Genomic DNA, 24,008 nt, shown 5'->3' with positions numbered 1-24,008 from the left:
TATCAGGGCATGCGGCGGTTTCTCCGCGTTCCGCCATAATGGTAGATGTAGGGCTACGCGTGCAAACCGCCGCGTTGGACGCGGAATCAGCCGCCTTGTTCTGAACACACGCGGCGGCTTTTCTGCGTTTTCTCACAGTACCCCCCCCCCTGAGGAGTGGACTCCGGACAGCTCCTACCCGGCTTCTCAGGATGTAGGGCATGGAATTCCCTCTTTAATTCATCCGCATGCATGCGGCAATCAGGTACCCATGTTCTTTCCTCAATGCCATAACCCTTCCAGTGAACCAAATACTGTACTGAATTCTGTACAATACATGAGTCTAAAATCTTTTCCACTTCATACTCAGGTTGGTCATCCACCATCACAGGGGGAGGAGGAGTGGAATCTACATGCACTGCTGGCTTAAGCAGGGATACATGGAACGATTTCACACCCCGCATGCTGGCAGGAAGGTCAATGGCATAAGTAACATTGTTGATTTTCCTGGTTACTGGGAAAGAACCCACAAATCTGGGTCCTAGCTTGGGTGAAGGCTGTTTTAAAGCCAAATGACGAGTGGACACCCAGACCAGGTCTCCTGGCCGGAACTTCCACTCAATGGAACGTTTCTTGTCAGCTTGTCCTTTCTGACTCTGAAAATCCTTCTCTAGATTCTTTTTCACAATTTCCCACATGTTTTAAAAGACTTTTGCCAAGCCTCTAAAGCTGGAAACGGAGTAGAAGCTACTGGCAGTGGGGAGAACCTAGGCAACCTTCCTGTTACCACCTGGAATGGAGAGAATCCAGAAGAAGAGCTTTTCAAGTTATTGTGTGCAAATTCTGCAAACGGCAAGAACTTGACTCAATCAGTTTGTGCATCCGCAACATAACACCTTAGAAACTGTTCCAGAGATTGATTAATTATCTCGGTCTGACCATTGGTCTGTGGGTGGTAGCCCGACGAAAACGACAGTTCCATGCCCAAATGATGACAGAATGCCCTCCAAAATTTAGAAACAAATTGGACTCCCCGATCTGACACTATATTTTCCGGAATGCCATGTAGCCGGAAGATATGCAGGATGAATAGATCGGCCAACTCCTGGGCCGAGGGGAGTCCTTTCAAGGGCACGAAATGGGCCATTTTACTGAATCTGTCGACTACTACCCAAATGACCGACATGCCCTCAGACCTCGGGAGTTCACCCACAAAATCCATGGACAAATGGGTCCATGGTTCACTTGGGGTGGGTAAAGGCTGCAATGTTCCCACAGGTGCCTGACGGGAGGGCTTACTTCTTGCACACACTGCACATTCTCTCACATACTCCTTGCAGTCAGTATGCCAATAAAGGCCACCAAGCACACCTAGCAACAAGGTCCTGTGTTCTGGTGGCACCAGGATGCCCAGCATTTTTGTGGGAGTGGAACATCTGCAATATCTGGAGACGAAATGGCAATGGTACAAACATGACCCCTTCAGGCTTTCCCTCAGGGACATCCTGCTGGAAGGGACTTAAAGTTTCAGTCCAGTTCCTCCAGGTCTCTGTGGCTGCCAACACCACTTTCTGTGGGAGAATAGTCTCTGGGTCTGAGGGCTGTGCTGTCTCTGGCTCAAAACATCTGGATAAACCATCTGCTTTAACATTTTTACTACCCGGGGTATACGTAATTATAAATCTGAATCTTGAGAAAAACAGTGACCACCGAGCCTGTCGGGGACTCAATCTCTTAGCCCCTTCGATGTATTCCAAATTTTTGTGATCAGTGTAGACTGTAATCGTATGTTCTGCTCCTTCTAGCCAATGACGCCATTCTTCAGAGGCCAATTTAATGGCTAGGAGCTCCCTGTTGCCTATATCGTAGTTTTTCTCTGCGGGTGAAAATCTACGGGAAAAATAGGCACATGGGTGTAACCTCCCTTGCAACCCAGAACGCTGAGACAGCACAGCCCCTACCCCAACCTCTAAGGCATCTACCTCCACAATAAAGGGATAGGAGATGTCAACGTGTCTCAAAATGGGTGCAGTACAAAACAATTCCTTCAGAGTGGAGAAAGCAGCAAGAGCTTCGGGGGACCAGTGGTTAGTATCTGCCCCTTTCTTTGTGAGACTGGTGAGGGGTGCGATGACTGTGGAGTACCCCTTTATGAACCTTCTATAGTAATTAGCGAACCCTAAGAATCTCTGGAGAGCCTTCAGTCCCACTGGCTGAGGCCACTCCAGAACAGCAGAGACTTTGGCAGGGTCCATAGAAAGGCCTGAGGTAGAAATTATGTACACCAGAAAGGCGACAGATGTTACCTCAAAAATGCATTTCTCCAACTTGGCATATAACATGTTTTGTCTTAGGTTGTGTAACACAAACCTGACATGGTCCCTATGCTCTGAGAGGTTGGCTGAAAAGATTAGTATATCATCCAGATATACTAGGACAAATTTGCCCAAAACCTCTCTGAACACCTCATTAATGAGTTTCTGAAAGACGGCCGGGGCGTTACACAACCCGAAGGGCATCACCAGGTACTCGTAATGCCCATCGGGTGTGTTAAAGGCCATCTTCCACTCATCGCCCTTTCTGATCCGTACCAGGTTGTATGCACCCCGCAAATCCAATTTTGAGAAAATCTTAGCATTGGTGACCTGAGTAAATAAATCATCTATTAAAGGTAAGGGATAGCGATTTTTTACTGTGATTTTATTCAGGCCCCGATAATCAATGCACGGCTGAAGGCCTCCGTCCTTTTTCTTTACAAAAAAGAAACCTGCCCCAGCAGGCGACCGAGAAGGGCGAATGAACCCTTTGGCTAAGTTTTCACAGATGTATTCCTGCATGGCCAACTTTTCAGGCCCAGATAAATTGTAGAGATGACCTCTAGGGTACATACAACCAGACCGGAGATGGATAGGACAATCGAAAGGACGGTGTGGAGGAAGTTTATCGGCGGACTTAGGACAAAACACGTCCGCAAACTCGGCATACTGATCTGGCAATTCCTCCACTGGAATCTTGGTCTCACCCAAGGTTACCTTCGCTAAACAATGATGAAAGGAATGGGAAGACCAGCTCGTTAGCTGACCAGTGGCCCAATTAATCTGAGGTGAGTGAAGTTGTAACCAAGGCATGCCAAGAATGATCGTGGAGGTTGTCATTTGCAACACAAAAAAATGCAAATCTTCTCTATGCAACACCCCGATAGTGACTCCCACTTCTGGAGTCTGTGACAGAGGACTGTTACCCTGCAGAGGGGAATCATCTACTGCAGTAACTTGAATCGGTGGTTTTACCGGGGTGACTGGAATACCCAATTTCTTAGCAAATTCGTAATCCATAAAATTAGCCGCTGAGCCAGAGTCAATGAAGGCTTCAGTGACCACAGACCTATTTTCCCATGAAACAGTACAGGGAAGAAGCAAATGTTTATCATCTAGGGGTAAAAATTGCACGCCTAGGGTATTACCCCCAACTACACCTAGGCAGAAGCGTTTCCCGACTTCTTAGGGCAATTCTGTACTCCATGACCCCCCTCTGCACAATCAAGATAGAGCTGCTCTGCTATCCTGCGTCTCCGCTCCACTTGAGACAATTTTGACCGACCAATCTGCATTGGCTCAGGCGGAGGTGAAGCGGGAGGAGGTGGAGTTACTGGAGGTGCGGCGTGGGACACCATTCTCACGTGGTTTTTACCCCGGGTCTGTCCCTGATAGCGCAGCCGGGGATCTATCCTAATGGCCGATGAAATGGCCTCATCGATGGACTTAGGTTCAGGCTGGCTTAACATAAGATCGGAGACCTCATCTGACAACCCTGATAAAAAACAATCTAAAAGGGCAAATGTGTCCCACCTGGCCGATACTGACCATCTCCTAAATTCAGCAGCATAATCTTCAACCGGACTCTTGCCTTGACGTAACAGTTTGAGCTTCCGCTCAGAAGTCGAGGCAATGTCTGGGTCGTAAATTATAGCCATAGTTTTAAAAAATTCCTCTACAGAGGTTAGGGCCTGGTGACCGAGGGGAAGACTGTACGCCCAGGTCTGAGAATCGCCTGATAACAAAGTCTTAATGAACGTAACCCTTTGGGTCATGGTTCCTGAAGAATTAGGCCTTAACTCAAAGTATGATAACACTCTACTTCTAAAATTTCGGAAGTCAGATCTGTGACCAGAAAACTTTTCAGGTACAGGCATACGTATGTCTGTGCTAAGAGGAGATCGCACTTCATCCACAGCCGTCTGTAGGGCTTGTGTGGACCCAGACAGGGCATTAATCAGGGTCTGATGTTTACCCAGCACATAGTTGATATTTTCCACCGTAGTGGTAAGTGTGCCCAGACGGCTGATGAGTGCGTCCATTTGTATTTGGTCTGCCGTTCTGTAACGAGCGGTGTAACACAGAGAGGGTCTGATTATTGGTGATCTGCAGTATCACCAAGAATACAGATATATACCCGATTATTGATGATCTGCAGTATCACCGATAATCAGATATATCGCTAACCTCTGGACACCGGAGAGATACGAGTGTTTTGGTTCAACAGTAAATACTTTGAGAGCAATACCTGGAGAACAGGTATCAGAGCAGTAGGCTATACTGCAAAAGAGAACAAGTGCCTTCCAGTAACCTGAGAATCTCCCGAAGGGAGGAGCCAGGCCAGGAGATGGAAGGACCAGAGCGTTAGTGACACCAATAGGGGAGTGTCACTAATGATCTGTGAACTATCTCTAATGTAGGGAGATAGCTCTCGAGGTCGGGCAAGCCAGGTCAGCAACACACGGACAGATAAGTACAAAGACAGGAGACAGATTCAGTAATCCTAAAACATGCAGAGTTTGGCAACAGAATATCAGATATAGCGAAGTACCAAATCAGTAATCAGAAGAGTGGTCAGGAAAGCAGAAGGTCATAACAGATAATAAACAATGCCTAGTCTTGGTGTGAGCTCCGTGATCAACACCCTGGAACTAGTCTGGAGTATAACAGAATGATAATACAATTCCCTAGTCTGGGTGTGAGGTCCATGATCATCAACACCCTGGAACTAGTTTGAAGTATAACAGATTGGTAACACAAGTCCCTAATCTGGGTGTGAGGTCCTTGATCATCAACACCCTGGAACTAGTCTGAAGTATAACAGAATGTTAATACAAGTCCCTAATCTGGGTGTGAGTATGCTAATTCCATTGTGGCACTTATGCAATGTTATTGTATGGAGTGGAATTAGCATGCTAATTAAGGGGGAAGTTCCTGTTAGATGCCTGGGGATGGGTCTTAGTTGATATATATATATAGGTGTATGAACTCTGCACTGATTGTATGTCTGCACTTTATCTGATGAAGGGGACCCTCTGTGGCCCCGAAACAATTGTCATGCTGTGCAAACAATAAACTCGTTTGGAGAATCGACATGGTGTGCCAGTCGGACTTGTATCATTGATATTGGATTGATGCTGCTTTCGCATCAAGACTGAGCACCCAAACTACACACGGTAAGGTGTGCCAATCTTAAACCTGAAATCGCACTTTAATCTGGGTGTGAGGTGCGTGATCATCAACACCCTGGAACTAGTCTGAAGTATAACAGAATGGTAATACAAGTCCCTAATCTGGGTGTGAGGTCCTTGATCATCAACACCCTGGAACTAGTCTGGATATAACAACTGGTAACACAGAATCTAACAAAAGGTCTGAGTGCTTCCACGTAGTGATCGCAACGGCAGACAACCAGTGAATGACCAGCACCCAGTATATATAGCACAGCGCTCTACAGGGCCTCCCCTAAGTGCTGGACCAATGGGAACTGGTTGAATCGTCAGCTGACCGGCTTGGTCAGCTGACTCCCTTCTGGCTGTCATAAAAGTTCTTCTGAACCTGTGTGGACTATCAGTCCCAGCCACACCAGCCATGTGTTGTGTACCACCCACCGCGCTGGACGCGGAACCAGCCGCACCGCTATCAGGGCATGCGGCGGTTTCTCCGCGTTCCGCCATAATGGTAGATGTAGGCATACACGTGCAAACCGCCGCATTGGACGCGGAATCAGCCACCTTGTTCTGAACAAACGCGGCGGCTTTTTCGCGTTTTTTCACAGAGACAGTGTAAGAGCGTCCAGAGAGATAAGAGGCGATCCAGGAATGTGCTTGTCCCTTGATTCCTAAAGATGACAGTGTCTGCAGAAGCAGAGCATGATCAACCGTGTCAAAGGCAGAGGAAAGGTCAAGGAGTATTAGAATAGAGAACTGGCCTTTGGATTTAGCTACCAGTAGGTCATTAGAAACTTTCGTGAGGACAGTTTCAGTGGAATGGTGTGTGCGGAATCCAGATTGAAAGGGGTCAAATAAGGAGTTGGTAGAGAGAAAGGCAGACAATTCTGAGTGGATGTGACGTTCCAGTAGTTTAGAAGCAAAGGGGAGGAGAGAGACAGGACGGTAGTTGGATAGAGAAGTTGGATCAAGAGAGGTTTTTTTGATAAGTGGTGTGATGATAGCTTGTTTGAATAAGGAAGGAAAAGTGCCAGTGGAGATAGACAGGTTGAATAGAGTTGTTAGAGCGGGATTAAAGGAGGAGGAAAGCTGGGGGATTAGACGAGAAGGAATGGGGTCCAGGGCACAGGTAGTGAGATGCGCTTTGGAGATTAGTGAGGAAAGACACTGTTCAGTTAGTGTGGTGAAAGATGTTAGAGTGGGAGAGTGGTCGTGTGGAGCGGAGGGAAGGCAGTTAGTGGTGGGCGAGGGTGCAGGCGGACAGAAGGAATTTATAGGTGACGGTTGAGCTGGTAAAAATGGTTGTGTGTTGAAGCTATTACGTATTGCATCAATCTTGCTTGTAAAGTATGATGCAAAGTCGTTGGCTGACAGACATGTGGTAGGGGGAGGAGGTGGGGGACGAAGTAGAGAGTTAAAGGTGTTGAACAATTGTTTTGGGTTGTGGGACTGTGAGGAAATGAGTGAGGAGAAATAAGACTGCTTAGCAGAGGTGAGGGCATCCCTGAGCTCCTGCATAGTTTGTTTATAGTGATTGAAGTCCTCTACAGCAGTGCTTTTTCTCCAGCACCTTTCTGCCACTCTGGAGCGCCTTTTCAGCTGTTTGATTTGTTCAGTGAGCCAGGGCTGCCGGTTAGTTTGGCGGGGGCAGGTGGTGGTGAGTGGAACGGCTGAATTTATGGCAATGGAGACTACACTAAATAAGTAACTGGATGCTGCCTCAGGGTCAGTGTAGGAAGACAGAGTACTTAGAGGTTGCAAGGCCTCAGTCAGGGAATTCACATCCAGGTTGCGCAGTTCGCTCCTTTTGGCCCCAATCTCCAAACTAAAAAACAGAGAATAACCTCTAGAGCCCCTAATGGACTTAATGCGCAGTGAGACCTGGCCCTCGTTACAGGCTGATTAATTATAGTCATGGACCTATGTTTTTACCTATACACTATACATACCCTTGTTGAATATCACACGTGTCTTCCTGGAGTAATTTGTGGAGTATACAGCAAACCATTTAATAGTCGATGTTTATTGTTACTTCATTCTGTACATTGCATACTTTGCTCCTGTTTTTATCTGTTTCATTTCTTTTATTATGTGTATTTAATTACACTTGGGTAGTGTCGAACTGATGGGATGTGTGGTGACTTCGGGTTTTATTCCATCCCCTTATGGGGGTTGGCCCACGCCCCATTTTGGTTGCCACTCCTTTTATAAATGCAAAAAATCAGATCGCCGGGGTCCTCAACCTCCCAGGCTTCACACACCTGGTCTGCCGGTGCTCAGACACTCAATGGTTCACCCGTGGTCACGGTGTGTCGCAGCTCAAATGGATGGTGCTTGACCATGTACCCCCACTCACTAGAGGAGGAGATAGGGATAGATTGTTGCTACAGAAGGAGGCAAGATGGATGAGGAGGCTTGATTCAGTGAGCCCCAAGGGTTTAAACGACATGTTTAGTTTAAAATGCTTCCTGTGATGTGTCATAGTTTGAATATAATGTATTCTCTGCTGATGATTGTCATATGATGTGTTTCTCCCCTAGGTCATGATGAGTGTCATCGTGTGGTGGGCGGTGGAGAAAGGGAACATGTCGTATCCCTGGGTCTGTGAGTCTCTGTATAAATGTTATAACAATGGATTCAATTGATATTGCTGATATGGTTGGAATTGCTGTGCCATTGCTCAGGCTTATGTATGCTTTCACTCATGTTTACCTTAGTGTTTTTCTGGGTAGACATTATATGTGTAGTGCCCAGCAAGTATTGATGTATGGATTGATCCTAAGGGGTTAATCTGTACGACATCACCTTGGTCAGGTGACCAGAGGGGTGTGTCCTGGTTTGAAGGGTGTGGTGCACTTAAGTGGTTGGAGTATATTAGAAGACTGTGGGCTCTATTCATAAAACCTTACCGCAAGTTTTCCGCTCAAAACAGCGGGTTTTCTCGTCCATTTAGCAAAGTGGGCATTCATAAAAGCTGTTCCCGCATGAAAATCTACAATCCCCCAGCAGAGCGAGAAATTTCCGCCTTCTCCAGTGTTTTTCTAGATTAATCTAGAAAAAAGTAACAAAATGGCCATTCATAAAGATTAGAGGAAGCGGTATGTGGACGGGAAATACCGCTTCCTCTGATTTTGCGGATTACATACAAGTGAATGGGACAGACCTCCCAGAGAGAGCAGTGCACGGAGGGACTCTGCCGGCTGAAGTGTTTCCGCATGCCTTCCGACAGCTTACCGCCAGCTTTCAGCGGGAGATCTCCGCTCTTGCATCGCAGCTTTCAAGATTTCTTTGAATGACCACCCAGAAGTGTAAAATACTGCTGCGGTATTTTCCCTCCAGGAGTTTTCTCGCAACAACTTTTTTATGAATAGAGCCCTGTGTGTCAGGGTTGTATGTACACTTGAGGTAGGGGGTGACCCCGAAACATGTCGTGTTTGCAACTTTTCCAATAAACGCAAGTTTATTATCGCCAGTGGAGTGCCGACCTCGATTCTTTGTCACTCCTTTTATAAACCCTGTGTTCCGAGCTGTAGAAATTGGCTATGATTATGGACCAATCGTCCGAAACATGCCAGTCTTGTGCTTCATTTTGTACTGGTTTATGTCCTAAAAAAACCTTGGATTTTTCCGAGACATTTGTGCGGACCTTCCTCCTCTTCTGCTCAGTCTCAAAACTGATTTAATTCAAACAGAGCATCAAATGCTGTTAGATTAATTACTATTTTCCTATGACCCACAAGGGGCTCTATTCATAAAAAAATTTGTGGCGAAAAAACTTCTGGAGGGAAAATACTGCAGCGGTATTTTAGACTTCTGGGTGGTCATTCATAAAAATGTTGGCCGCTGCGATGCAAGTGCGGAGATCTCGCCCTGAAGGCTGGCAGTAAGCTGTCGGAAGGCATGCGGAAACACTTACGCCGGCAGAGTCCCTCCGTGCACTGCTCTCTCTGGGAGGTCTGTCCCATTCACTTGTATGTAATCCGCAGGCTTCGAGGAAGCGGTATTTCCCGTCCACATACCGCTTCCTCTAATCTTTATGAATGGCCATTTTGTTACTTATTTCTAGATTAAATCTAGAAAAACACTGCAGAAGGCGGAAATTTCTCGCTCTGCTGGGGGATTGTAGATTTTCATGCGGGAACAGCTTTTATGAATGCCCACTTTGCTAAATGGTCGGGAAAGTCCGCTGTTTTGAGCGGAAAACTTATGGTAACGGTTTATGAATAGAGCCCATGGTCTGTTAATTTGTTTGTGAGCTGCTGCTGCTAAAATTTATATAGCTACTGTTTTATATAACTATTTTAGAATTTTAGGCAAACATGGATGTGGCCCAGAAGAATAGCTGATAGAACTAGTACAGATAAAATATATCTCACATTCAATAATATCATATGGTTAATAAAAAATAACCTAACGAGAATCCATACAAGCCTCCGAGGCACAAAAAATGTGTATTCAATGAGCACTTGTGTAAGAATCAGTCAGCTCTAAGTGTATTACGTCGGAAACTAATCTTCCTTCTTCCAGTATATTTAGGCGTTTATCTCTCGTCTTTCCTCACTTTCTCTTCCACCTATTCACCAAAAAAAAAAAAAAAACCCGCACCCGGCCAGGGTGAGAGGAGCTCCCCGCAGGGCACAACATGGCGGCGGGAGGGAGAGGCGGGGAAGCTATTAAGACAATGGGCGGCCTGAAAATGGCATCATAATAATTGGAAAGACAGGCAGCAGACGTGCCGCTTTGTCTGAGAGGCCTCGTCTTCTCCCTCTCGCTCAGCTGTGCTCTGTGAGGTCATCCCGCCAGCAGCATAGAACACACAGCCCTCCATCAGAGGCCATTTTATCAGCAGCATCCTCCTCCGCCTGAGTGAGAGACACAGCAGCAGCCGGCGCGGAGGAGGACGCAGCGCACACATAGCAGCGGCTTCCACTACAGGGAGCTTTATTTACTCAGCTATTTGTCGCCTGACATTTGTCTCCTGCGCACGGCTGCGGGCGGGGGAAGGGGAGACTTGTTTCCTCCCCCACCCCCCTTCTCCAATGACCGAGGCTTCAGAAGCTGCACTTTCTGGCTCCCCATCCCCCTCCTCCTTCCAAATGGTCTCTCCCAGAGGTTACCGGAAGTTGTGCGGCGCTGCCATGTTTTCAGCTGCTTTGTTGTAGCTTCATGTAGGATCCTGCGCTGTTTTTTTTTTTATAATCCCCCTTCTCTTCCCCCCCCCTTCTTCCTTTTTTCTTTTCCACAAGGCGCTCTCCTCCTCCCCGGGACCGCCATGGAGGCCAACTGGACCGCTTTCTTGTTCCAGGTAAGGCATAAAATCACGTTAATGTGTATGTAGTTGTGCTCGGGATACGCTGCAGCAGGGCGCCCCCCCCACCACCACCTCCCCCCTCCTACGGAGCAGAGCAGCCGCCTCCCTCCTCTCCCCTCCCCGGGAAGCGGGGACACCCGGGAGTAAACATCGCCCAGCTTCCACCTCCTCCTCCTCCCTCCACATCCTCCCTCACACTGCAGGCGGGGGACTCGCTGCTGCAGAGACACGCGTGGTGGAGCCGCTAGGTGTGCGCGGATAACGGGACAATGGCAGCGAGTGGCGGCAGCAGCAGCAGCAAGACGATCCACCAGTTATCATAAATCCCGGGATGCTCTGTAGCCGCTCTCTGTATTATGCCTACTGTCACCGGCAGCAGCAGCTTACTATCCCCGTTATCGCACTGTGTCATTCCGCCGACAAGGCACCCCTCCCCCTCCGCTCACATTGCTCCTTCACGGCTGCAGATTATGGCGGGCTCTGGCTGCTGCCTCTGTGCTTCATCTCCACAGACTTCTGCCTTTCATCTCATGCGGACCGGTATCTGTTGTGTAAATCACAGCAACAGCTGCTGAATCGGATGCGGGCGGATGCCACAAAGAGAAAATGTAACTTCCAAGGCTTTCACTTCAATGACCGATCAGTTTTCAAGAGAATTTCTTAATTTTCCCTCTAGTGATTGCATATTTTGGGTGAAAACCTGCCACGTATAACACTTTCTCCACTTTCATTGTTAGGGATGAGTCAGACATTACATTGAAATGCCAACTATTGTACATCAAGATATGCAATACGAAAGGTATATTTTGATATACTAAAAGAGCTGCTATATATAAAGAGCTGCTGGTCAATTGGTAGCTTATTTTATTCCTCTGCACACACTCTTTCCTTTTCCATTGATAAAAAAAATCAAATGTAGCTCATGTGGTTATAACTTAAGTTGAACAATGTTTTTTTTTCCCCTTTTTTTTGCTGGGAACAAAGCAAAAGTCAGCAGGTACAGACTCTTTGTTTCAAGTTGCTTGTTGTTTTCTAGTCATCTTATTAGTCATTTGTGGTGATCAATGAGGTACAAATTTCTCATTGCATTCAAATTTCATGTTAATGATATGCAGTTTGAATTTGGACCAATAACAATAACTACATGACTGTTTGGTTCAAGCTGCATAATTTACATGAAATTAAAAGGCAAGGAGAAATTATTTGCTTCTCACTGATCATACCTACTGCAGCTGGATACTGCAGGCTAGGCATGAGCCTAAATGAGTTTAAGGCCTGAGGCCCACTGGCAGTGCTTTCCAGGAGATCGCAAAACGCTTGCGATTTACAAATCGTGAATGTCCTGGATTTGCTATAGCTGGAGCGATTGCAATTTGGCTTTGCACCTATCAGTCATCAATGCAGTCACTCTGCAACCGCAACACTACAAGTGAAACCACCCCTATAGGGTTCTACTTTTGCAGTTCTTTGCTAATTACAAGTGATTGGCAAGCACCTCCAGTAGTCCCTGGCCTGAGTTTCCTGTTCAACAGAAAGTGAAATTACCATGGGCACAATCAGATTTTTGCATAGTGAAAGTCAGAATCAGAAACTTGAATAATTACTAGATATGTGATTAGTCAAGCGAGCTGACAGATATCAGTGGTTAGTGCTGGTCAATAAGGGTGCGCTGGAACGCCCGCCAAGTGGGAGGGTCTGACGGACCCATCGTTCCTTATAGTAGTGCTTGTGTACGCACCTTAAAGTGGATCCGAGATGAACTTTTACTCATTGCATAATTGTTCCTTTCCTATTGTTTTATAGGGCGTTCCTCAAGCCAAATACTTTTTTGTTTTAAGACTCTAATTCCCTATAAACTACACAAGCTATGCCCACAGGTTTTCAAAGAGCCAAGGCACTTTCAGACAGTAGCAAGGGCTCATGGGAGCTCAGTCTGGGCAGGAGGAGGGGGAGGTATTACTAGCCAGAGATTTCAGAGGCAGAGGGGAGGAGGGGTGATTAGGTTTTTTTTTTTTTGCTAAAGATGCAGATAAACCTGCCTCTGTGTAATATTAACAAACATGGCTGCTGTCATTGTATAGCAGGAATTGTATAGCAGGAATAATCAATCATATTCTGTTAAAGCTGTTTGTAGCTAGATTTGCTGTGTAAACTATCTAAACTTTAGGTAACATATATAGACAAGTTACTTGTTATAGTTAGTTTTTCATCTCGGATCCTCTTTAAGATGCACATAGATTACTATCTGAAGAGAGACTGTTCCTTAATTGACCAGTTTATGGGCACAATCAATAATTACCTTCTTATTACTTATGATTTCACAAGTCTGATTGAATAATCACATCTGAGCATAATACAGTATAATGTTCTCTCCGTGTCTGCGTGGGTTTCCTCCGGGCACTCCGGTTTCCTCCCACATCCCAAAACATACAGATAAGTTAATTGGCTTCCCCCTAAATTGGCCCTAGACTACAATAAATACACTACACGATACATACGACTATGGTAGGGATTAGATTGTGAGCTCCTCTGAGGGACAGTTAGTGACAAGACTATATTCTCTGTACAGCGCTGCGTAAGATGTCGGCGCTATATAAATACTAAATAATAATAATCTTGTTATAGTAGACTGATAGTAAACATTCAGGTATAGTAAACTTAAGCATCCAGGTCCCGGCCAAGCCCAATTATAAGTATATTAGAGTAATGCCTGGTATAATAAACCCAGATATAATAGAACTTGTTATAGTAAACCTGTGTTTTGGCACTTGCAGTATTTTGTATCCAGCTTTATTGGAAAGTGTGCGGGTGCATGCGTTATGTCAGTCAGACTGAGACCCATGAGCCATAGTCGGCGGATGGGCTAACAGCTACTTGTAGCCTGCTCGCTATCTGCACACTACTGTACTGCAAGGTTTACCTGGCTGGTGAGAACTATGCTTCCTGTGTAAGGGCTGGTTCACACTTGAGTGGATGCAGAATGGAAACGGTAAGCGCATCTGTGTGGCTGATTCGTACCGCCCGTTCTGCGTCCGCATGCAAAAAAATACACCCGAATGGTCTGCGTCCGCTACTGTGGTGATTTTTGTCCGCATAGCCGCTAACCTGTCCTGCATCTTGGTCCATTCAACAGCCTGGAGGCCAGCAGAAGCATGGGGGTCTCCATAGGCTGCAGCAGGCCAATTCTCCCTAGCAACAGGGAGCATTTTCATTGGTCCAACATGAACCAATGAGGATACTTCCTGTTTCTGAGGATTCCCATTGGTCTTTTGCAGCCAATGGAGACCTCCCCTCTTGAGCACTTTGAGTCCAACAGAAGAAAACCGCTATACAGTATAATCTCGTTATAATAAACTCTGATATAGTAAACATTTGGGTATAGTAAACTACCTCTCCAGGTCCTGGCAAATATCCATTATAAGTGTATGGGAGTAACACCTGTTATAGTAAACTCTGATATAATAAAACTTCTGTTATAGTAAACATTTTTGTCCCCTACGTGACTCAGAATATAGTAAACAGTGGGCGGTGCATGTGTCATATGTCAGTGTGAACCCCATGGTCTGCTGCTCTCTTCAGGCTGGTTGCAAGTGAGTTGACGCATGATAACATAAGACAAGAATGGCACAGACACTGGAAATAAAATACAGTACTGTACAAATAAGCAGCCTGTGAAAAATGAGGAATATGAACATAAGAGGATGCAGTATTAACACTTTCATTTTGCAATCAACGATAAAAGTACCGTCACTGAGATTGTACACACTCCCGGGTATCTCTAGTAATAGCGATGATGCTCCTGGTAGCACAGTTCAGGCTACTTTCACTTGTAGTGCAGATCAGTGTGGGCCTACTCACTGCACAACTAAGGAGTGGAGAGGAGAGTGCTAAGTCCCACCCACGGAGGTATCAGAGCCACTTGCATTACGGCTGAGTGGCTTATGATTTGCTGCATTTTGAAGATAGGCTTTATGATTGGCTCAAGTGTGAGCAGAAAGTTTTGCAGGACACATGCTGCAAATTCCCCCCCCCCACCCCCCACACACACACACACACTAAGGTATTGGACCCACTAACAGGAAGCGAGTGGCTGTCTATTCAGTTAAGGCTGCAGTTTTTAAAGGAGCCCTGGATACCGTACTAGCGATTTGTCCAGCCTGGCTATGCAGCCCTAAGATATACTTAACCCTGTAGCCCAACAAATGTGTAAGTGCTTGTAATGTACTTCCACTGGGAGGACAGTAGGTCCTGTGCAGCAGAGAATGTACCAGGGCATGCTGGGCCGTTTCTAGCACAATATCTGGTATAGTAAACCACTTTTCCTGGTCCCTTGGAGTTTACTGTGATTATACTGAACAAATGTTATGATTATTATGGTATACTTTGTGCTTGAGTATGACAATTTGATATAGTCAACTTTTGATCTAGTAAACTACTCTGCCCGGTCCCTTTCCTATAGAGAGATTCTACTCTATTGTACAGTTAATAGGCAGGCACCTTAAGGGTGCCCCTACCTCTAGCGGTGTATGGGCAGATCGATCAAGAGACAGATCTCTCTGATCAGAGAAATGTTGGCTGCCCATACATTTGTTTCTGGTGTTGTGTAGACATTACTGAAGTCGAATAGATCAGCAAGGCTACCTGGTTGGTACACACCATGCAATTTCCTGTCAGACTGGTCGATTAGACTATTTTCAATCGCTTTTCTGATCGATTTTTGTATAGAAGTGAACAAGAATGATAAATCAGATAGGACCTGTTGGAAATGATCTATTTGACCCATCTGATGGGAAATTGCATGGTGTGTACCAGGCATTAGTCTTGGTTTCTCACTTTTGTCACAGATAAATACCAAGTAAATTTTGTGCATATTCCTCCATATTCATGCTTTAGTATGCATTGCAAAACGAGCAGTCTAAAAATGCATTAAGTTATAGATTATTTTTTTTTAAAAACAGAAATCTAAATAGGTTACGTAATTTGTTTATGCTATAAAATGGATTGTTTATAGCCAACACGTGGAATACAGCGCAGGAGATTTAGGCGCAGCCGGCACCACCATAGACCGTAATAGGAATTACTGCTATAGCAGCGCACAGTGAGTAACTTCGGTGCTGTCAGAAGATGGAGCTGAAGCTACTTTTAAAACACACTAACTCTGCTGCCAGCAATAGCTGGCAGCTGAATTACATCATTGCCCACCATCCACGTGGGCCGGGAGGGGGAATGGTAATTAACACAGCCGGTACTTGTGCTGAAGCAGGGTAAGCCGTATATCGGCTGTATCCTGCGCCCTAGTCTCCCGGCGACAATTTCATTCATACGCTGCTTATAGTAGTGTTTGCCTGGCGTTTGTTTTTAGCATTGACATGTTATCTGCATCATGTGTAAAATAAAAGCATATATGGCAGAGAACGTCTGCACGCATCCCAGCATCCTGCACCGCATCCCAGCGTACACTGTGTCACTCCGTGACCAGGAAGTTCAAATAGAGCGCTCTCTATATGAACTTCCTGGTCACTGGAGTGACACAGGAAGTTGATGTACGCTAGGATGGAAGCAGGAACAGAGCTGTGCAGCGTGGAGAAGATGCCCGGGAGCCAGCGTCAGGTAATGTATACTTGATCGGATCGGCCGCCGCTAACAACGCGCTCCCTACCCGCGGGCGATCGACGGTATTTTCCCGCACGGCGCAATCGACGGACCGATCCAATTTCGGGACGAAATCGGATCGGCAGGTGTGTTTAGCGCGAACGATTGGCAGCAGATTCGATCCCAGTGATCGAATCTGCTGTCGAAACGGGCGCAAATCGGGCCAGTGTATGGCCAGCTTTAGGGCTGGTTCAGACGGACGCTTGCAGAGCGTTTACAGCCAGCGTTCAGGGCTTGGTGTTAAACGCTCCCATTCAAGTGAATGGGAGCGTTTGTACCAAGCTTTCAAGCGCGTTTACACAAACGCGGCGTTTGTGTCCCGATTTTCCCTGGCGTTCAAGGAGCCCCTGGAAGCTACATGTAGCTTCCAGGGGAGGTTAACCGCGACGGCTAATGTCCCCCTAGGGGAAGAAAAAACGCGACCGCATCCAAACGCACACGAACGCTGCTGAACGCGACGCCAGCAAACGCAACGCCTCCAAACGTCCGTCTGAACCAGCCCTTACAGTCAAATGTCCTACCTCACTATAGGGCTATGCCATTAAGTGTGTGGGTGGAAACCAACGCAGCCTGAGGAAACCTGCATAAATAAAGAGATGATGTACAAAACTCCATGTTTGAGTGTTTTTGTTAGGATCTGAGCCTGGAACAATGTAGCAGCAAGGTGAGAATGCTACCAATTGCTTGGTGTCTAAATAGAGTGTTTGCTATTATGCATACTGTAAAATAATCTATGCATTGTCAGCTAAGGTATCTGACCTGAGGCAGAGCTACCTAAGGTAAGCACAAGGTATGTTCATTCTGGGTCCACATACATCTGTGGTGTTCCAAACCTTGTCCCAACCCCCCACCCCACTCTAGTCTTTACAGAGGAAGAGATAGGCTTGCTGTTATGTGTCCTCCTATCATTCTCCCATTCCCTAATCTTAGTGCGTATACGCTTACCTTAAGAGAAGGGAATGGGAGGGTACTAGGTGGGAACATAACGGCAAGCCTGCCTTCTTCCTGTCTGAAAATTTAGCCTTTTTTCAAGTAGTATATGGACACAAGGAAAAAAATGGACGACAGAGGTATGTTCATCCATCATGAACATTACCTCTGTGCTTCCCTTTGGTAACTTCCTCAGCTCAGATGTCCTTTAGGCATTGTGGCAGAACGCAATCCGTGGACTGGACTCTGGTTTTCTAAAACCGAAACGCAAACGGATCAGTGCTGCACTTTTGCAGCATATGTTTCAGATCCGTTTGCGTTTCTCCAGACGGATCCCCAGCCCTGTCTGTGGATGAGAAGGGGGCCTGCCGGCACAGCTGTGGTGGAGAGGGTCAGATCCCCCCCCCCCCACACACACACACTCCCTCACCTGGGTACCCCCTTCCGCGCTCTGTCTCTAGCTAGTTTATTTTAAAATCAATCCGGCAGCGAGCGAACAACTCGCTCACTTGTTCCACCACTCGCCGCATCACTTCCTGCAGTGTTGCCCAATGAAGTACAGAGGGCGGCATTGTAGGAAGTGACCCGGCGAACGGTGGAACGCAAGGAAGTGAATGAGTTCACTACTCGATTTATTTTAAAAGATATTAGCTGAAGGGGAGCGGGGAAGAGGGGTCCCAGGTGAGGGAGGGGGGTCTGACCCTCCCCCCTTCCTGCCTGCTACCCCCTCCAGCATGGCGGCCCCCTTCCCACCCACAGACAGGGTTTGGGCACTGGAAACTGATCCGCTTCTGTGTCCAAAGCTGTCTGTGTAGAGGGAGATCCGTTTTTGCTACCCCTGCGTTTATCCTGGGTCTGTGAAAAACCTGGTAATCTGGACCCACCATTAAGTTTTTAAAAGCAGATCCCCTGGATCGCCCACGGATCTGTTTTTGAAGTGGGTGAAGACTGCCGCTATTAACATTTGTATCCGTGGCTCCGGTTTTTGTCCAGGTCCAAAAACTGAGTCACGGATACGTTTTTAAAACAAATGTGAACCAAGCCTACATGGTAATGCACATTTTTTTTTTTATTGCCTAGCTTGTACTACTTGTAAAAGCTGTGTTCCTGTGTGAATGTTAGGTTCATTTATGTCACTATGGGTGGAAAAAGGTACACATTCTGTAAACTGTTCCACAACATACATAATCTGAACAGGTCTTTACATAGCCTGAGGCCATAACAGCTGAGTCTCGTCATTACTCATCATTCCTGTCTTGTTCTTCCGTGTAATAAAGAATGTATCCTTTCTGCACTCCCCACCCTCCTCCCCAGTGTGTTTATTAAAAAGAAAATTACTTATTCAGGACCTTCCTGCTCTAGCCCATTGAAAGATCTTGGATAAAGATCCCTGATGCAGTTCTGCTGCCCTTTAGTGGCAGCTAACCCCCCTGAAAGAGACCTTTCCATCAGGCCCCTGTGCGCTGCTTCTCTAGCCTGCCAACAGGCGGACGCATTCCCTCTCCCTCCCTGCAAAGTTGCTTGCACGTCCTGACGTCATGTCATGTGATGTCCTGTTGCCATGGAGACGCGATGCGGGACATTGGGGAGCGAGGTAAATTTCAAATCCACCAGTGCCCGCTTGCAACTTTGTTGGGGGGGGGGGGGATTTAAGGAATGCGGTCCGGACATTGTAAAGTATGCCCAGGCCTGGTCTACCCTCTATGAACACTGCTCATAATTTTGTGATAATTTTTTTTTTTTTTACCTAGACATCTGGGTTTACTTAGCTCCAATACAGTGCCAATGTCAGATGCAGCTTAGTTGTCTGTATTCTGTCCAAACGTCTTCACCTGTCACAACACTTGAAATAGATCTGTTTCTCCCCAGAATTTTTTTCCAGCCGGGTGGCATGAAATAGTAGCTGGGTGGGGCAATATGAGAAAATGCAGGGCTGTGCGCAACTCTGCTTATAACTTAGGAGGTGGTGAGCGGACGATAGCCGGGTGCTGATCAAAAGTAGCCGGGGTAAAAGGGCCTGGGGAGAACACTGAGTCTTTCCAGCAAATCAGAGCTGAACCTGCAAACCTCCTCTTTGTGCCTCACGGGAAGGCCTTCTGATTAGCTCTGTGCTGGGGGTTTCCTTAGACAACTATCCGCATAACCAGTATCAGAAAAAAGTAATCTAGCCCACATGGCCTTAAAGGGAATATCCAGGCAAAAAAAAGTTTCACTTACCTGGGGCTTCTACCAGCCCCATGCAGCCATCCTGTGCTCTCGTAGTCAATTACTGCTGCTCCAGTCCCCTGCTGTCAGCTTTTTTACGCATGGAACCACTAACGCGTAAAAATGTATGTTACTGTTCCTGCACTAGCGGGAATGCGTAAAAATGTACGCAAGCGGCCCGCCGCTCCTCCGAGGTCGGCAAGCTGACAGCGGGGGACTGGAGCAGCAGTGATTGACTACGACTGCACAGGATGGCTGCATGGGGCTGGTAGAAGCCCCAGGTAAGTGAAACTCATATTTTTTTTTTTTTTTTTGCCTGGATATTCCCTTTAAAGGGCACCAGAACTAAAGTGGCTATGGAGGTTGCCATGTATATTTCCTTTTAAACAATACTAGTTGCCTGCAATCCTGCTGATCCCCTGCCTCTAATACTTTTAGCCATAGACCATGAACAAGCATGCAGATCAGATGATTCTGACTGGATTAGCTGCATACCTTTTTTCAGGTGTGTGATTCAGACACTACTGCAGCCATAGAGATCAGCTCCAGGCCCATAAGCACCATTGTCCTACTATCGGTCCCAGATAATCTGGCTCAGTCACGCCAGTCTACTCTTCTGCGCATGCGCAGAAGTGCAGCATATGCGCAGAGGAGCTGTCTGGAGTGATTGCAGCTGAACGGAGGCACTCAGGACGGTGTTGGACGGATCCTTGCTTTAAAGGGATACTGTAGGGGGGTCGGGGGAAAATGAGTTGAACTTACCCGGGGCTTCTAATGGTCCCCCACAGACATCCTGTACCCGCGCAGCCGCTCACCGATGCTCCGGCCCTGCCTCCGGTTCACTTCTGGAATTTCAGACATTAAAGTCAGAAAACCACTGCGCCTGCGCAGCTGCATCCTCACTCCCGCTGATGTCACCAGGAGTATATTGCACAAGTCCAGTATGGTCTTTGGTCTGCGCAGTATGCTCCTGGTGCCATCAGCGGGAGCGAGGACACGGCAATGCAGGCGCAGTGGTTTTCTGACTTTAAAGTCAGAAATTCCAGAAGTGAACTGGATGCGGGGCCGGAGCATCGGTGAGTGGCTGTGCGGGCACAGGATGTCTGCGGGGGACCATTAGAAGCCCCGGGTAACTTCAACTCATTTTCCCCCGACCCCCCTACAGTATCCCTTTAAACTAACATCGCAGGTACACTTTAAAGCAAATCTGAAGTGAAAATAAACGTATGAGATAATGAATAGTATGTGTAGTACAGAGAACATATAGAACATTAGTAGCAAAGAAGAAAGTATTCATATTGTTTTCCAGTACAGGAAGAGTTAAAAAAAAAAAGTTATCTATGCAAAATAGCTTCTCCGAGCTATTCCACCAACTTGTTTGAACTCGGTCCTGTTTTCTGAATAGCCAAGAAACGGTGAGGGGCAGCTTGAGGTAAGGTCCGCCCCGGCGGATCAGTGTGCCAACAGCCTGTACTCACGTACTACTGTCGGCAGAACGACCGCGCCTCGGGAGGGTCTGACGGACCTGTCGTTTACCATAGTGCGTGTGTACGCACCTTTACTGCAGGAAAATTCCAAGGGTTGTTAGCTTTGCAAGCATACAAGGCTTGATTTTTGCCGATCGATTCTCCCGCTCGATCGATTACCCGCTCAATTCTGCAGGTGATTCTCTTACTTTCTGCTTTTTTTTCTTATCTTATTGCTTTGTCCTCAATGCGTAATCAAGCGACGAAACAATCGGACGTGTTGGAAATATCTATCGAGCCATTTAAATGGCTCAGAATCGAGTTGTGTATTCCCAGCATTACAGCTTAAAATGCAGAGTGTGGTTTCTAAACTGCAAATATAACAGAATGATGCAATGTTATAAATAAAGCTAAATAACTGAAAATAAAAATGAGTCTTTCCTTTGCTGCTAATGTTCTATTAATTATCCACACTACACACACAATTCATTATCTTATAAGTTTATTTTGGCTTCAGTGTCACTTTAAGGTTACCTTTTAAAGGTGTAAAGGGATAAATATAATTATGTACTTTGACATGTCCCCTAATCTGTTGTAGCACATTTCAGTTGTAATAGATCAGCCACATACAATGTGGTTTATTGATTTAATTATGTGATTTTGCGTCTGTTCATTCAACTGATGCCATGTAAAGGTTGTACTGTGTGTACAACCCACCGCCACCTGCATACTCTGTTCCAACACTTGTCTCTGGGTGGCACTCCTGAGCACACATTACAAAAACAAATAATTTGCTCCCATTGTGGGCAAGCCTGCTGCAACTATGGTAAATTCAGCAGTCATTAAGTATGGGTGTCAAACGTGGACCTATAATCTTGGAAGAACTGTTACATACAGTACAGTGTTTCAAGGTGCTACATTATCATAGAACAAGCAACGGTATCGAAAACAGCCTTTTACAATGGTGTTACAAGATCTTATACCTGGATGACAACAAACCACATCCACTTTCCAAGATTGTTGATTGGCCTCTGTTGTGTATGGGAAACTGAGTGGCCACTATCTACAGCCAGCCCCTCCCACATCAGTTTTCTCCCAAGGCTATTTTGGTGAGCACCCAGCTGTCATTGGTTCAACTCCTCCTCTTCTGTAAGCAGAGTTGCGCACAGAAGCACAAGTCCTGCATTCTCCTATCTCTCCCCACCCGGCTACTTTTTAATGCCACCAGGCTGGAAAAAATTTTGGGGAGAACACACTGTACATGATAAATGCATTAAACTGTTCTCTCAGAAGTTTTCCAATTTTATAAACCTGTTTATATACTTAGAGCTTTTTATCACTGAAATCGCACTGCAAAGCAAATGTTTGCATTTGTCGATTTTCTTTTCATTTGATACAAACGCAGGGTCAGAAACTGCCTATTCTTAAAATCGTAACGAATTCAGGCTACATGCCTTCCAGTGATTCCCATTAAGAGTGTCGACCTTGCCATAAGCCATATGTAAGCATTCTAAAAAATAAGACCTTAAGTAAATTTGTTGTAAATCTGGTGGTTCCCTTAACCTCCCTGGCGGTATCATTCTTTTTTTAACCTTCAGATTTGCTTTTTTTTTTTTTTTTTTTTTTTTTTTTTTTTTACCAAGCATGTAGCTATGCTTCCCCCCTCCCTGCGGCGTCTCCCCGTACGCGGCGATTGCCGCCGGCGCGTATGCCCATCCGGTAATCCCGTTCTGAACGGGATTTCCATGAGGGCTTCCCCCGTCGCAATGGCGACACGTGCGATGATGTCGCAGACGTCGTGATGTCAGAGGGAGTCCCGATCCACCCCTCAGCGCTGCCTGGCACTGATTGGCCAGGCAGCGCACGGGTCTCGGGGGGGCACCCTCTGATGCGGCGAATCGGCGCGGGGCGGCGGCAATCGTAAGTAACACGCAGCTAGCAAAGTGCTTGCTGGGTGTATAAAAAAAAAATTATGCAGATTGGCCCAGCACGGGGTTACCGCTAAGGAGGTTAAATGTGTTATACGTGTCCAGTTTGAGCCTCACTAACTCGGTCAGGACGTACAGACACGTCCTGTCAATCAGTGGCGGGTGTGTGCTTCCGCTGCTTGTTCAACGCAGGACTTGCACATCTGGGATTGGTGAACGGGAATAAGTGTTCCCTGAGCTAATCAAAGTGCCTGTATATGAATGAGCATGATTCCAATCAGTAGCTATGCTCATTCATATAAATGCCGTGGGCAGCATGGTGGCGTAGTGGTTAGCTCTCGCCTTGCAGCGCTGGGTCCCTGGTTCGAATCCCAGCCAGGGCACTATCTGCAAAGAGTTTGTATGTTCTCTCCGTGTCTGCGTGGGTTTCCTCCGGGCACTCCGGTTTCCTCCCACATTCCAAAAACATACGGATAAGTTAATTGGCTCCCTCTAAAATTGGCCCTAGACTACAGTACTTAAACTACATAATATAGACATATGGCAATGGTAGGGATTAGATTGTGAGATCCTTTGAGGGACAGTTAGTGAAAAGCAGGGCTGTGGAGTCGGTCCAAAAATCCACCGACTCCGACTCCTCAGTTTAGGATTCCACCGACTCCACGACTCCGACTCCTCTAATTTGCATATTACAATTTTGTTGATTAAAAGTATGTAACATGAAATTCGTCTCTTAACTGCCAACGCTTAGGAATTTTACAAGACAACTGAAGTGAGAAGGATATGTAGACTACTATATTTATTCTCTTTAGACTAAAACTAGTCCTTGGTAAGAGTACTTGTAAAAGGTACAAACCGGAACAAAGAACATCTATCAGGCCCTAGGCAATGTAAGTGTGGGTACATGTAAGAATGATGTGCAGGTACTCTGCAGGGGAATGAGGAGATTGTAAACAGACAACACCTCTGTGTTCAATGTGCACAGCATTCTCAGTGGATTCCCTGCAGCTCTGTTGGGAGTGCATATGTAGAGTATAGTACTACTGTGTAAC

At 46.4% G+C, this 24,008-nt stretch overlaps 1 protein-coding gene across 4 annotated transcripts in view; it reads left to right on the top strand.

Moving 5' to 3' along the window:
• Window positions 1-10,204: 10,204 nt before the first annotated feature.
• The window catches only part of VEZF1 (vascular endothelial zinc finger 1), a 54,269-nt gene continuing 40,465 nt past the window's right edge, over window positions 10,205-24,008 (top strand). Inside the window, exon 1 of one of the 4 annotated variants that reach the window (XM_068269341.1) lies at window positions 10,205-10,769. In XM_068269341.1, coding sequence (XP_068125442.1) covers window positions 10,737-10,769 — 33 coding nt within the window. In that variant the 5' untranslated portion in view covers window positions 10,205-10,736. Of the gene's footprint in view, window positions 10,770-10,908; window positions 11,384-11,405; window positions 11,575-24,008 lie in introns of those variants that run through there. The other 3 variants (XM_068269343.1, XM_068269342.1, XM_068269345.1) reach the window with 3 other exon arrangements.

Source organism: Hyperolius riggenbachi, chromosome 2 (genome assembly GCF_040937935.1).
Source record: "Hyperolius riggenbachi isolate aHypRig1 chromosome 2, aHypRig1.pri, whole genome shotgun sequence".
In the NCBI taxonomy this organism is placed as follows: domain Eukaryota; kingdom Metazoa; phylum Chordata; class Amphibia; order Anura; family Hyperoliidae; genus Hyperolius; species Hyperolius riggenbachi.
Note: the sequence above shows the minus strand (reverse complement) of the source record. Positions and strands in the feature narration are given on the sequence as shown.